The sequence below is a fragment of the Brachyistius frenatus genome, unplaced genomic scaffold (genome assembly GCF_029030835.1).
Source record: "Brachyistius frenatus isolate BFR_SWC_R1_liver_20210118 unplaced genomic scaffold, ASM2903083v1 Contig_53, whole genome shotgun sequence".
Lineage (NCBI taxonomy): Eukaryota > Metazoa > Chordata > Actinopteri > Embiotocidae > Brachyistius > Brachyistius frenatus.
The window spans coordinates 2095973-2110000 of NW_027210652.1; the positions used below are offsets into that span (position 1 = coordinate 2095973).

At 44.2% G+C, this 14028-nt stretch overlaps 1 protein-coding gene across 5 annotated transcripts in view; it reads left to right on the top strand.

Annotated features, from left to right (window-relative positions):
- The first annotated feature begins 1058 nt into the window (after positions 1-1058).
- ccdc88aa (coiled-coil domain containing 88Aa) overlaps positions 1059-14028 on the top strand; it is a 21724-nt gene continuing 8754 nt past the window's right edge. For all 5 annotated transcript variants that reach the window (XM_069704967.1, XM_069704969.1, XM_069704970.1 and 2 more), the window contains exons 1-16: positions 1059-1439; positions 1515-1606; positions 3183-3288; positions 5580-5649; positions 6050-6108; positions 6213-6296; positions 6429-6569; positions 6793-6974; positions 8317-8398; positions 9265-9423; positions 9540-9686; positions 9796-9940; positions 11988-12641; positions 12725-12930; positions 13000-13194; positions 13825-13955. In XM_069704967.1, the coding sequence (XP_069561068.1) occupies positions 1377-1439; positions 1515-1606; positions 3183-3288; positions 5580-5649; positions 6050-6108; positions 6213-6296; positions 6429-6569; positions 6793-6974; positions 8317-8398; positions 9265-9423; positions 9540-9686; positions 9796-9940; positions 11988-12641; positions 12725-12930; positions 13000-13194; positions 13825-13955 (2516 nt within the window). In that variant the 5' untranslated portion in view covers positions 1059-1376. The remainder of the gene's footprint in view (positions 1440-1514; positions 1607-3182; positions 3289-5579; positions 5650-6049; positions 6109-6212; positions 6297-6428; positions 6570-6792; positions 6975-8316; positions 8399-9264; positions 9424-9539; positions 9687-9795; positions 9941-11987; positions 12642-12724; positions 12931-12999; positions 13195-13824; positions 13956-14028) is intronic.

The window sequence follows — 14028 nt, forward strand, 5'->3', positions numbered from 1 at the left end:
TAAGCAATCAGGGACAAAATCCATATTCTTTTTTTTGTGCAAAAATATACTGCAGTGTTTATCTGAAAATAATATGAGGTATCAGCAAAAGTGGATATCTTCCAAAATGTCCCAAGTTTTCCTCTATGTATTTTCTTAAACATAATTTCTGTGTTGGTATTTTGTACTAGAAAACCTATTAGATGAATTGTGATCATTTACAAATACTTTATGGCTTTTAACAGTATTTTTCTATTTTTTATTCTTGTGACAGATTTGGTTCCATCTGTTAACACAAGGTGGTGCTGTTGCAACATTACAAGCTGTCTTTTGGCAGCCAAAGTTTGGCACAGTGAGTTAAAAGCAGCCTCATACATTCATGGATGATATCTGTCTGAATAAATAGGGCACATCACATTTTCTGTGCTGACCAGACTCCCTCAGCGGATCCAGACCTGTCAGTATACAATTATTAGACTAATGCTCAGGGGATTTAACGATGTGATGAGATATTAATCCCCCCCCCCCCCAAAAAAAAAAAAAAAAAAAAACCCGACACATTTAGAAGTGTAGTTGACGTCATCGTATTTTGTTGGGACTTTTGTTGAAGTAGAAAGTGTCATCTCCTGCTAAGTGGCCTGCTCTGTGTGTGTGTGTGTGTGTGTGTGTGTGTGTGTGTGTGTGTGTGTGTGTGTGTGTGTGTGTGTGTGTGTGTGTGTGTGTGTGTGTGTGTGTGTGTGTGTGTGTGTGTGTGCACTGTTGCTTTTGTTGTGTGAAAAAGAGGCTGCTGCTGCTGCTGATGGGGAAGGGGTGGGGGCGCTGTCGCCATGGTAACAGATTAAAGGCAAAGATATCTCAGATCGCTCTATTAGCACTTCTGCTGCAGTGGCTTCACTCCATGAATCCAAAGGGAGGGTGTTTTATTTTTATATCGAAGTTTTATTAAGAAACAAATATATACATATAAGTATTTGACTGAGCTGCCACATTTGATTTATTCTAGTCATCTGACTAACTATCTGTGTGACGAGCATGGAGGCTGTCGGAGGGGGGGGGGGGGGGTGACGGCAGATGCCTTTGCAGCAGAGGACCAAGGAGGATGGACGCGTGCGGTGCTCGCGGGACGAAATGCGGATTTGTTTGAACACTGACTTAGCGACGGAGAACCCGCCGGATCTCGTGAGTTTGAGTGAAAAAGCCGCCGAACACCAAAAAAAAAGCCGCAATGTCAGGAGGACATGCTGGACTCGTGTGAAGGAGATGGACGGGACGACTTGACCGGTGCACTTCTGCAGGACGGGATCACTCGTGAAGGAATGTGTTTCTCGCGATGCTTTCAGGCGTTTGTTGAGTGAGACGACTCGATGCTCTGCTGAGGTTCTTCCACCCTGGTCACGATGGAAAGTGGAGTTTTTCTGCCCTGTCTGGATCAGTTCATGCTGAGCCCACTTGTCACTTGGGTAAGTCATGCAGGAGGCTCAGATTTCCTCACTGTGATACCAACCTCAAATCATGTATTCTCTTTTTGTATTTAGGTGAAGACATTCGTGCCGGATGATGGAGGCATGCAGTTGGATTTCTCCGAGCTGCTGGATGGAATCTTTTTGAACGACATAATGACTCAAATGTAAGTCTCTTTCTTCAGACTGTGTTATATTTGTCCAGATGGATATTTGGATTAGTCGCCTCTGTTTTGAAGCCATAGATTCAAAAGGCATCTGTTTTATGATGATGGGCAACATTTACCTGTCATGTCAGTTATTAAAATAGATATTTTGAAGTCTTTCTTGAGCAGGAGGTATCTTCTGCCTTCATGCCGTCTGCAGCAGCTACAGTGTCCAGTCGTCTGCTGGCATTCTTACCCAACAGTACCGGCTTTGTGGCTCTGCAGCAATAAAGAGGATCTTTGTAGTCTGCAGCAGACTTTAAATGTAACTTCCTCATTGCTTACAGGTTAATGTTAGAATCAGCATAAAAGTTCTACATAAATGTATGACATGCCATGAGGGGCTTCAGCTTTGACTACAAGGGGAGCAGAACTGACATGAAGGGCATCACAGATTCTGTCAGGATGCTACTTAAGAGATTATGATTTGGTGGCCTTATGTTCTGAGGGAATTACCGTCATCCTCAACAAACAATAACTCACGCTGCGTGTTGAGTCTTCATGTTCGGATTAAATGAGTCTTCAGATGAGTCCCAACTGAATCTGAAGAGTTGCAAAGGACGAGAAAAAACTGATGACCCAGTGCACTTGTGTGGATGATGCTGTCTAGCCAGGCCGAGTCTGCAGTATCCACTCACCCATCCTCCACCCCCACCCCCTCACCTCCCACCCCCACACACACACACACACACACACACACACACACACACACACATACAATGGTCATAATAAGCAGCGCTTCATACAAAACAATGCCGCACTGAAGGGAGGGGAAGAGGCGGGATAATCTCCTGGATTGGGAGACCCTCTGGGATTAGGGTCTGGTGTTTAGTGCCACTGGGACACAGATGGGAGGGAGGACGAGCACAGAAACAGGCCAAACAGCACAGAGAGGGAGACACTTGGCACCACAGAGGCATATCTGTGTCTCTCTCTCTCTTTTCCCAGCTATAGAATTAATGAATAGTAAAGTAAAATTAAATAGAAATGATGTCTATAAAATCTGATCCATCATTTTTGCAGTCTGTTTGCATCAACTCTTGCAGTCTGTGCACATCAGGGCTCCTGTCAGGAGCAACAAGGTGAAGTCTGACCTATATAGCAGCGCTGAGGTCCGTGACTGATAATAACGCTCAGACTCCAGTGGGCTCCGGCCAGCAGCCGGGGAACCCAGCCAGCCCGGTGGAAAGTCTAATGTCACCCTGTTTGGCTCAGAAACGCTCCAGTTTGGTGGCTGAAAGGAATGACGTCACACAGGCTAAAGTTAGGAATGAATAGCAGCCTCAAACATGTTGTTTTCATGGCGATTCTTGAGCCAAGACTCGCTGCTTCCTCCCCCACCGCCGCCCCATCTGAGTGACAACCTCTTTTTGTGTGTGTGTGTGTGTGTGTGTGTGTGTGTGTGTGTGTGTGTGTGTGTGTGTGTGTGTGTGTGTGTGTGTGTGTGTGTGTGTGTGTGTGTGTGTGTGTGTGTGTGTGTGTGTGAGAATAGCGGAAACATCAGATAAAATGCTTTTATATTCTTTCTTATTTCTAGAAACCCCTCAGCTGCACCGCAGGGTGCAAACAAAGTGAGCACAGATCCGAGTCAGCGGATCCACAACCTGAACTTTCTTGTGCAGAAAATCAAGACGTGTTATCTGGTGAGTTCTGGATGTTTCCTCCTCTCAGACATGATATGTTGTATAAAACCCTGCCGGCCGCTAAGCTTTCGATCTTTCTCTACATCAGATTATGATCAGTTTTGGATTCTACTTTAACTTTGCATCGTGCACGCACACGCTGGATAAACTTGTGAGTGTTGGTCCGTCCCCCGCAGATCAACTCGTTCTTCTTAAGATGCATGGCCTAAATATGGGCCATGTGAACATCTGTGTAATCAGTAAAGATGCAGCCAGAGCCAGCAGACAGACACACAGACACACAGCTGGGGAGTCACGGGCAGACGCCAACGATGGCGAAGTGTTAGATTTTCTATCTGTCGGAGTAGTTAAGTACACTTGAAGTTAAGCTTTCAGATCTGTTGAGATGACGAGACAAGTGATTTCAATGAGGACGGGACGGTCGAGTTCAGTAGATCAGAACAGTGAAGCAAAAGTCACTTTTTAATATTACAGCAGTGTTTTTACTGTACTTACTTTTGGCAATTACAAAGTTTGAAATTGTCTCTCTGCTGTCATTTTTCTTTTCCGAGAGTTCACTATAATCTTTTAAAATTACTCTCAACAACCTTATTGGACTGGAAATATACAACTAATTTGTTTCAAGCTCATCTTTGAGAGAAACTGCAGCTCTTGGTGCTTCTGTCCTTATTAAAAATGATCCCTAATGAAGTATTTTGTATGTAGGGCAGCTGTGGAACCGCTGCGGTCCGTTTCTGGTTATTTTTATGCTCTAAAGTCAGATGAAGGACTCTGACCACTGCAATGCATGAAAAACATAGCGAAGTAGAACTTTATGCTGAATGAGGATGTCTGTATATGAACAGGATCACGGTGGTGATGGTGCTGATGTTTAGCTGTTTCATGTTTCCCATAATTACCACGTGGATTTTGCAAGTTAACATTTGCTAAAAGCTTTAAAGGAGAAGTGCAGTTGAGGCTGAATATCATTGATTGTGAATGTCATGAAAGAAAGTACAAGGCACATTAAATGTTGTTCTCGTGAAATTCACTCATCATTGGTCTGGTGACACTCTGTCGGGGATCGTTTTCCAGTTGTGGGCGTAGACCTCGGGTTGATTTTGTAACTATTGGAGAAGCCTTTTACCAGCATTGATCATCATGACACTTTTCTTGCTCCGGCATCAATTCTTTAATATTTATAAATATTTTGAAACGAATATTTCACTTCAATGCCACCTCCACTGGCCGAAACAGGGTTTTCAGACAAAGCTGAGGCAGTAAGTGGGCGGAGCCAGGCAATGACGAAGGTGCTCGGTATAAAGTCATGGTATCACCGCAGTCATCAGGATTTCATCCTCTGGGGATCAACAAGATTTCATGGAAATCCATCCAACAATTGTTGATGTTTCACACAAAGATCACCAAAGTCAGTGTGTTTCATCCTGTTGGGAACATGAAAGTCTAGAAAACTGCATCAGTAGATGTTGAAGTACTACATTTCTCTTTGGTCTGCTGGTGGCAGCAGAGGAGAAGTTAGGGGAGAAGTTAGGGGAGAAGTTAGAGAAGTTAGAGGAGAAGTTAGAGGAGAAGTTAGGGGAGAAGTTAGAGGAGAAGTTAGAGGAGAAGTCAGAGGAGAAATCAGAGGAGAAGTTAGGGGAGAAGTTAGAGAAGTTAGGGGAGAAGTCAGAGGAGAAATCAGAGGAGAAGTTAGAGGAGAAGTTAGGGGAGAAGTTAGAGAAGTTAGAGGAGAAGTTAGAGGAGAAGTTAGAGGAGAAGTTAGGGGAGAAGTTAGAGGAGAAGTCAGGGGAGAAATCAGAGGAGAAGTTAGGGGAGAAGGAGAAATCAGAGGAGAAGTTAGAGGAGAAGTTAGAGGAGAAGTCGTGAAGTCTGGAGGCTCGGCTCTTCTGCATCAGAGGCTCAATGATTCCACTCAACTGCAGCTTCTTCTTGCTCATAAGAGTTTGTAAAGTTACTCAAACTTTCCGCCCACCAGTACTTACACATGCTGTACACACATGCATGAATGCGAGCCGCCTATAGCTGCAACCAGGCTGCAGCGCAGTTTTGGAGGATTTCAGCGCTGCACCGGGGAAACCGGCTCCGTCATCCACCCATTCAGAGCGCTCATCCATTTGCTGGCTTTGTTTCTATACATGCGTGTCAGCAGGTGCTATGTGCTGTACATACATACGCCCCGATCCATTCAGGCTTGTTGGCTCCACCGTGAGACGTGTCTTCACTCTGTTCTTCTTTTAATTCAGCCAAAATCTGCTTGTCCTTTTCTGCTTCTCTCTCTTTTTTTTTTGCAGGATAATCTGAGACAATTAATCATGATACCGTTGCCAAACGTGTTGCTGCTTGGCCGGACTCCTTACTGTGGTACGTTCTTTAAAAACAGGTCTCCTTATTCATACAAAGTTAGACTTGTTTTCTTGTTCAAAAAGCTAAAGATCACCTGTGTAATGAAACTAAAGAGTCATTTCAATTACAGCACCAATTTGGAACAAATGATCTTTGTTTCTAACAATAAAAAAATGCTCCTCAGCACTTTAAACTACACTAGTTTCAGTGTTTCCTCTCAGACAGGCTGTTTTAGCTCTTTCCGATACCATTTTAATTCAATTGCACACTATCAGTCTGATAACCGCGCCGGCTTGTGATGGCAAGGCTTCGGCAAGTGTTGACCCAAATTCAGCTGCCAGCGCTCCGTTCAGTTCGACGCCATGCCAGCAGTCCTCCATTCAGATAATCAACTTTCTGCTTGGTTTTTTCCCCATAGAACAAAGTCTGGATGAAATGAAGAAACTCTTGCTGTTGCTGTTGGGATGTGCCGTCCAGGTAAACGCCGACCGGCTGAGATCAGTACCTGAACATGTACTTCATAGTTTCACGGTCGTTCGTGGTCGGACACGAGTCAAATCTGTGTTTCTGCACGCTTGCAGTGTGAGAGGAAAGAGGAGTACATCGAGAGGATCCAGACGCTTGACTTCGACACTAAAGCTGCAATAGCTGCACATATCCAGGAGGTATGTGACTCTCAACGGTGTGCAGTAAGCCAGATTGTGTGTAGTCGTGTTGGTTCTGGTTATGAATGGTGCTCATTCATATTGATTCTTTCTTCCCCCTCTACGCTGCCTGTCCTCTCCCACGTTCACCAGTTGACCCACAGTCAGGAGAACGTGCTGGATCTCCAGTGGATGGAGTCCAGCGAGGTGCATCCAGACGAGATGGAGGCCGCAGCGAGGAACATGGCCGCACACCTGCGACTCCTGCTGGACCAGAGGGACGCCCATCTGGAGGTGTTACACTATGAACTGCATGCTTTCTTTGGATTTGTTAATTTATCACAACTGTTGTATGATTTCAAATATATTTTGTGCATTAAGTTGTATTTTAGGGACAAAGTATCAGTAATTAGACCTGAAAATGATCAAGAAGCTTTTTTATTTTATACTGAAGGAACTGAGTAAAAGTTATATGTTCACTTCAACCTGCTTTATTCTTCTGCCTTCCTGTCGGCAGACCATCGCAGAGCTCATGCAGGAAAAGGACGGTGTGGTGAGTTTGCTCAGTAGTCCGTCCAGCCCGCAGTCCGCCATCTACTCTCCCAGCATGCAGCAGCAGCAGCAGGTGGGGGCCCAGCAACACCTGGCGGTGGAGCTGGCTGACTCCAAGGCCAAGATCAGACGACTCAGACAAGAACTGTAAGTTCCTGAAAGTTGGAGAAACAAAGAATAATTCTGTTTGTTTGCTGACAAAAATGGGCTTAAAAAGTTAAGATGTGAGAAGAACGGAAATGTCACTTTAAAATGCATCAATATGCAAATCAGAGCAGTTTTAGACACAGAAAGAACAAACAAACAAACAAAAAAAACAGCTCGGTATCAATCACTTGTATTCAATGTTTTGGTTCTCAGAACTTCATCAGAGTTGTTTTTTAGTTTCAGCCATTAAATCATCCCGCAAAGAACACAGGGCTAAAAATATAACATATTACTTTTTGTGTTTTCATTACATATAAATTTGTCGTGAATAGAGGGAGTCGGGTTATTTTCCAACAACTAAGTGATCAGTTTTTATCTTAATGTGCTACTTTTGGGGTATTATTAGGGATAATCTAAAGTTGTAATAACTGATCACAGATTTTGTTAATACTGTGTTATACGCAGCAAATTAAAGCCAGATTTCAGTTAAACATCTGAATGATTCACATTGCTGCCGTGAGTTTTTGTCGCTTCCTGCGGTTCATCCGTGTCATTTCACCAAATGGTTTCTAGAACAAAGCAGCACAGCGTTTGCCGTCAGTCGCTTCGCTCTCACAGTGAGGGATTGTTGGGTTAAATGTGGTGGAGTTTGTCTTCGGGCTGCTTGTTGGTGAAGAGGTGTCCTGTCCTCTGTGGAGGTGCCAGTGGAGAGTGAATGAGAGATGGAGGCCGATACTACAGGATAAGAAATGCCCCGCGGAGTTTGGCCCACATTACTGCCTGCTTGGCAGGTTCCATGGCTGTTCACTACCACTGACCCACATTTGCCCTGCGACGCTGCAGATACCATAGACACACACACACACACACACACACACACACACACACACACACACACACACACACACACACACACACACACACACACACACACACAGACACAAAACCCTGATCCGATTATGACCTCGGTTCTCTCTTTGCTCTCCATCCCATCTTCTCTCCTGTATTGGACTCATTATAACGTAAATGCATCAGGCATGACTTTGCACTTTTTAAATGGCTCTGGCTCCTAAAACTATTCTTTTATAGACATAAATAGATGTTAAATATGCGACATCTCTATAATAAAACACATCTGTTTCCTCATCAGCATGTGTGAAAGAAGGTAAAAATGGGTTTAATGAGCTTCGTGTCAGAAACTTTATGCCGGAATCGATTATGTGTTTGTTTTGTGCCGAGTACGTTTTTAGCAACAGCAGTAATGAAGGCTGAGTTTTCATTAATGATTGATGAAGTATTTGAGATGAAGTTGTACCTGACTGTCTCTGTCGTGTGACCCCAGAGAGGAGAAGAGTGAGCAGATGCTGGACGGCAGACATGAGCTGGAGAACATGGAGGCGGAGCTGAAGAGGATCCAGCAGGAGGTCTGAAGAATAAATCACAGCTCCTTGTGATGGTGACAAACCGTGACCTTTTGACCTCTCTGCAGCTTACTTCCACAGATTAACCGACATCATACTTTGCAGCGGGGCAGCGTTTGATAACAGCGAACTGAAACCTCTGAACACGGACTCAGAAATACCACTAAAGCTCCTATGGATTTGTCTGAACACAAGATCTCAGCTTAAATTTGTTTAAGCCGTGCGGCTTTAATGGCCACATTAGTTCACGTGGTTCAAACGCTTCCGACAACCAAACATTTGTTGGAAATAAAAGCAGAAATCAATGTCCTCTTTTTTTCTGGTCTCTTTGGGGCAATGGAAGAATTAATCAACACAACATTATAATATCACTGAAAATTAGACCAAAGAAAGGCGGTATTCTCACTTCTTTTTGCTCTGTTTTTGGTCTCTACCAGCTCCTGACAACAATATCAGCCTCTTTAGAAATGTAATGGTTTCACAACTAGTCACTATTTTGGTCTGCTGATAGCATACATTGGGTTTATCAAAGATTATTACTGAACCTCAAAACAAGATGGATGAAAGCCAAAGACTGAACCAAAACAATAAAGTTACATGTTGTAAAACCAAAACAATGAGCTTAAAGACACGAACAAGCTCAGTAGAGTTGAGGGAGGCTGCAGAGTCTCTGTGGGTTTGTCACCATGTGAAAATACTTTACATTTATCTGAATATTAATGCAGCTTTAAAGATAATGATACACTTTATGATTAAAGACACTTGTTGAACCTCAGTTTGCTGGAAGAGGTTTCCCACTCTAACGACTGCAGATCGATGTCCTTTATGTTTGCGGTATAAATCGTGCCTCTTATCTGAACCTCCACCAGAACTCACAGCTGCTCGTGGACGCTCGTGCAGCTCGAACGTACCGCGACGAGCTGGACGCCCTGAGAGAGAGAGCCATCAAGGCGGACAAGCTGGAGAGTGAAGTGGGACGTTACAGGGAGCAGCTGCACAAGATCGAGTTCTACAAGGCCAAAGTGGAGGTGGAGGCAGTTTGAATGCTTCAATGGGGATTATTCAGACTTGTTAGGATATAACCAATGCTCTTATGCAACAACCTTTTTAAGAGAAACCATGAACATCTGTTTGTGCGTCTCAGGAGCTGAAGGAGGATAACAGGGTGCTGCAGGAGACCAAAGAGGTTTTGGAGGATCAGCTGGAAGGCTGGAGAGCCCGCTCAGATAGAATCCACCAGCTGGAGAAGCACAGTCTGCTGCTGAAAGCCCGGGTCCACGACATGGAGCAGGTCGGACATCTGCACGGACGAGTCTTCTTTCTTACCTTTGTGTTGCTTTGTATTAAGTCTCTTAATACAGATATCTTTTTGACTTTTCGACTTTGTGTTTTCCCGTCAGGAGAAGGAGGCCGATCGGAGGCGCACCGAGGAATTGCAGGAGGAGAACCTGGCTTTGTGTTTGGCTCAGAGAAGGAGCATGGAGGAGTCCCAACACCTGGGCTGGGAGTTAGAGCAGCTCTCCAAGACCACGGAAAACTCCCAGGGTGAGAGCTGGCTCAAAGTCAAAGTGCTAATTCACCTGTTTTATTTCATTGAATTATTCAAGTTATCAGAGAAATTAAATTTGCTGTATTTTATCATTTCTATCATTTTCCTGTTTAAAAACACAGAAGGTTTTGACGGCAGTATCAGATTTGTTCTAAAATAATGTTGCTGTTATAAGTTTACAAGTTTATCTTTCAAGTTCAGTTATGACGAAATAGAAGCAGTATTTCTGTACCTTTTAGTGGAGCTGCTATTGATCAATTGATTTGTTAGTCTAACAGCAAAGTTAGGTTCATCATAGGTGGAAACAGCATAACAATGTGTAATTAAAACTGCAAGCAGTGATCTGCGGCTCCCCGACGTGCAGCACGCGAGGGTCCGCATGTTCTCGCTTGCAGTTAGAATTTTTTTCTCGATCTTGTTCTTTATTCTTCTTAAAAAAAAATTGGCTTTTTTTGGCGAATTTAACATCTTTAAAAACAGATGAAAGTTGGTGCCTGACGCATGTTCAAAGTTTCATGAGGTTTGGAGCATCGTTTGACCTTAAACATCAACTTCCTGTGTCACGACGAAACATCAAACTTAGCCGCATCGCACTGGTTATATTATATACTGTATACTATATACTCTATACTATATGAAATATGATTAAAAGGCATACTTTAAATATTTTGTATTAGGGTTTTTGTATTGTTGTTGACCTTTAGTTTGGTATTATTAGGACTTTATGTACAAACGTGAACTCGAAACTTGAAACCTTGAGCACTCTGTGGCTGACCCTTACAGGGATTTACCTTAGAGGGACTCAGCCCCGTGAACTGTAACCTTACTCCCCGTTTACTCATGTGTGATACCTGAGCTCGTAGACCGCTGGACTATCTTCGTCACCAGTGTTTCACAGAGTTCACTCAGAGCGTTAGGGTTAGGGTTAGAGTTAGAGTTAGGGTTAGGGTTAGCCCTAACCAAGAGTCTGGTTAACTCAACAGGTAAAAGATTCTACTTCACCAAGGTCACTATTAATGGTTCAAATTCCACCTGTTGATGCTGAGTCAACTTTTAGTGAAGTTGAAACGTTCGGAGAAATTGAAAAAGTTTTGCATCCACAACACATTACAGGAAGATATTTAATATCACTGCAGACCTCCTTAAAAACACGTATATCTACTATCCAAAGAATGTCTGCAGGAATTTTGATCACATTTGAATGAATATTTATGGATGGTGGAGTTACAGGTTGCAGTGAGCCAAAGATTTGTCATAATGCTGTCTAACTCCTGGGGACATAGATGGTCCAGTGGTTAGCACTGCTGTCTCTCAGGTAGAAGGTTTGGGGTTCGATCGCCCCCTTTGCCATGATTTAAAAAAAACTGAAGCCATTTTTTGAACGACATGCTATAGCATGACTTTTGGGTCACTTTTTGGCCGCCACGCCACGGCCACACCGATCGACGAAAACGTGTTATTTTGATCACTTTTAATTCCAAACATGTTCAGAGTGCACAGACTCAATCAGACAAAATCTGTAGGAGGACTTCGTTAAAGTACAACATGTGTGAACCGCCAAAAATGGTGACTAAATTCAAAATGGCGGACTTCCTGTTGAGTTGACGTAATGGTGCGTTGGAACTTTTTTGTCCACATGTCCACCGAATCTTGTGCATGTAGGTAAATGTAGCTGCCGGGGCATCTGTTTAGGGGGCGCTAGCGAGCCATTTGGCCACGCCCACTCGCGACTCCACTAAAATAAGACATTTTTCGCCGGGAGAGATTTTTGTATCAACTTTCATGAGTTTTTAAATATGAGAAAGCCTCCAAAAATGCAGTTAAACTTTCAGGATAAAAATAATAATAATTTTACGAATAACAATAGGGCTTTCGCACCTTTGGTGCTCGGGCCCTAAAAAGATGATAAGCGACCAATACATCTTCTTTTTTTTTTTTACTTAATTTTTATTTCAGTTTACAGCCATTTAATTTAAGACTTAGATTCTGCTTTATCTCAAGTTCTCAACTGAAACTTAACCGCCATCATGTGTTTGTCTAAAGGCCAACAGACTGTGAGCGAGGAGGTCAGTGAGAGGACACGCAGTCGGATGCTGAAGCTGGAGAAGGAGAACCAAAGTCTCCTGAGGACCATCGAGGAGTTCCGAGCTGCTTCTATTAATAACAGCACGCAAACCAAACACGGCCGGCAGGTGGTGTGTAACACCAACAACTGTACCTCATCAGCAGACGAGTCCTCAGCGGTGCAAACCTCCTGCTCAAACACGGAAAACCACACTAACGGATTCCCTCGTAGTTTAGTAACACAGCAGATGCTGTTTGGAGATTCAAACTGCCGCCAGCGACTCCACACGGAGGAGCTGGAGGGAGTCCAGAGCGAGATCCTCCTCGCAGAGAATCCGCATCTCCACATTCGGGAGAAAGGACAGCTGGAGGACGGAGGCAGCGCAGAGCATTTCAAAGAAATGATGTCTGATCTGGAAGTCTTAGAAAACAATCACAATCGGCTGTGTTGTTTGGTCGGCTCACGTGACCGCTCGCCCGGCTCAAAGAGCAGCAGTCCGTGCCACGACAGCATCCTCACCGGCCTGCCAACACGCTCCTCCTACGCCAGCAAGCAAACCCAGCGGCTGGAGGCCAAGTGCAGGGCCCTGGACACGGTTAACCAGCATCTACAGACCTCACTTGACAACACGGGTGGGTTTCAAACAACAAATACACACACAAAATAAAATGATTACAGATTAGTTCATTTCTTTCACCTTCCTCCATCTCTTAAGACCGGAGAGTTCAGCGTCTGGAGGCGGAGGTTCAGGAGCTGGAAGCAGAGAACCAGAGTCTGCAGGCCACCTTAGAAGAACTCAGGATCTCTGCAAGACGCCTGGAGCAACTGGAAACAGAGAAGCAGAGCCTTGAGCACGAAACTACTGCTCTGGAGAGAGACAAGAGGCAGCTGGAGAAGGAGAATCGACGCCTCCGGCAGCAAGTGGGTAGATTTGGTTTCTAGGTACGAGGCTGGATGTTTGGATTACTCTTCGACCTTCCTCGGTTTCAGACGGAGATCCAGGAGGCCAACTTAGACAGCAGTAACGTCTGCATGGCGAGCTTGGAAAAGGAGCTGCGTTCTCTGGTGAAGGAGGTGGAGGGGTTGAGGGAAACTGCTGAGCGGGTCAAAGGCCTGGAGAGAGACAACAGAGAACTGAGCAAGCAGGCAGCTATCGACCAGAGGACGCTGACAACCCTCCGAGAGGTGAGGACTGACTCATCAACCAGCTGACATTTTACAGATAATACTTTATTTGTCCAGCTTAGACAGCATGTTGTGTGTGAACATATCTCAAAACATCCCCATGTGTACTATGATCCAAATTAAATAATTAAATGCAGGCTGACTACATTTATTTGAAAAAAAAGAGAAAAAGTTGCAATAGTCAGATGTTTAGAATTGTTCCTCTGTTGTATTTGACAGCTGTCATTGAGTTTTATGTCCTAATATTAACAAAGAGGAGAGTTGTTCATATTGTAAATTCATCACGTTCGGTGGATAATTAACATCTGAGGCTACATAATAATGTGTTGGCTCCGGTCCAACGCCAACATCAGCACACTAACATGTGGAACGTTTAGCACACAACGCTGTTGCGAATGTTACTAGTTTTTTCAGGAATTTAGCCAAAGTACTGTATAAATTATTATCATTATTTATTTATTTTCAGACATTACAACTCCTCCTGTGTAGGGCATGAGGACGTACGCTAAATTTCATAGCAACCCATCCAATAGTTATTCATTTAGACCCAAAATTTTGGAGCCTCGAGCCGTGTTGCTCGTCTGGATAAAAAGCTGTTCGGTGTCATCGTGGTGCGTTCTCCGTCTTCAGGAGCTGGTGAGTGAGAAGCTGAAGACCCAGCAGAGAGGCAATGACCTGGAGCGGCTGGCCTATGAGCTGGAGATGAAGGTCCTGAACCAGGAGAGCACGCAGCAGGCAGAACAAGAGCCGCCAGACAACAGGTGGGAGATACAGCTTTCCATCCTGTAACCAGTCCATAACAAAGGAGCAGCTTTACGATGCTAAAATCACTTC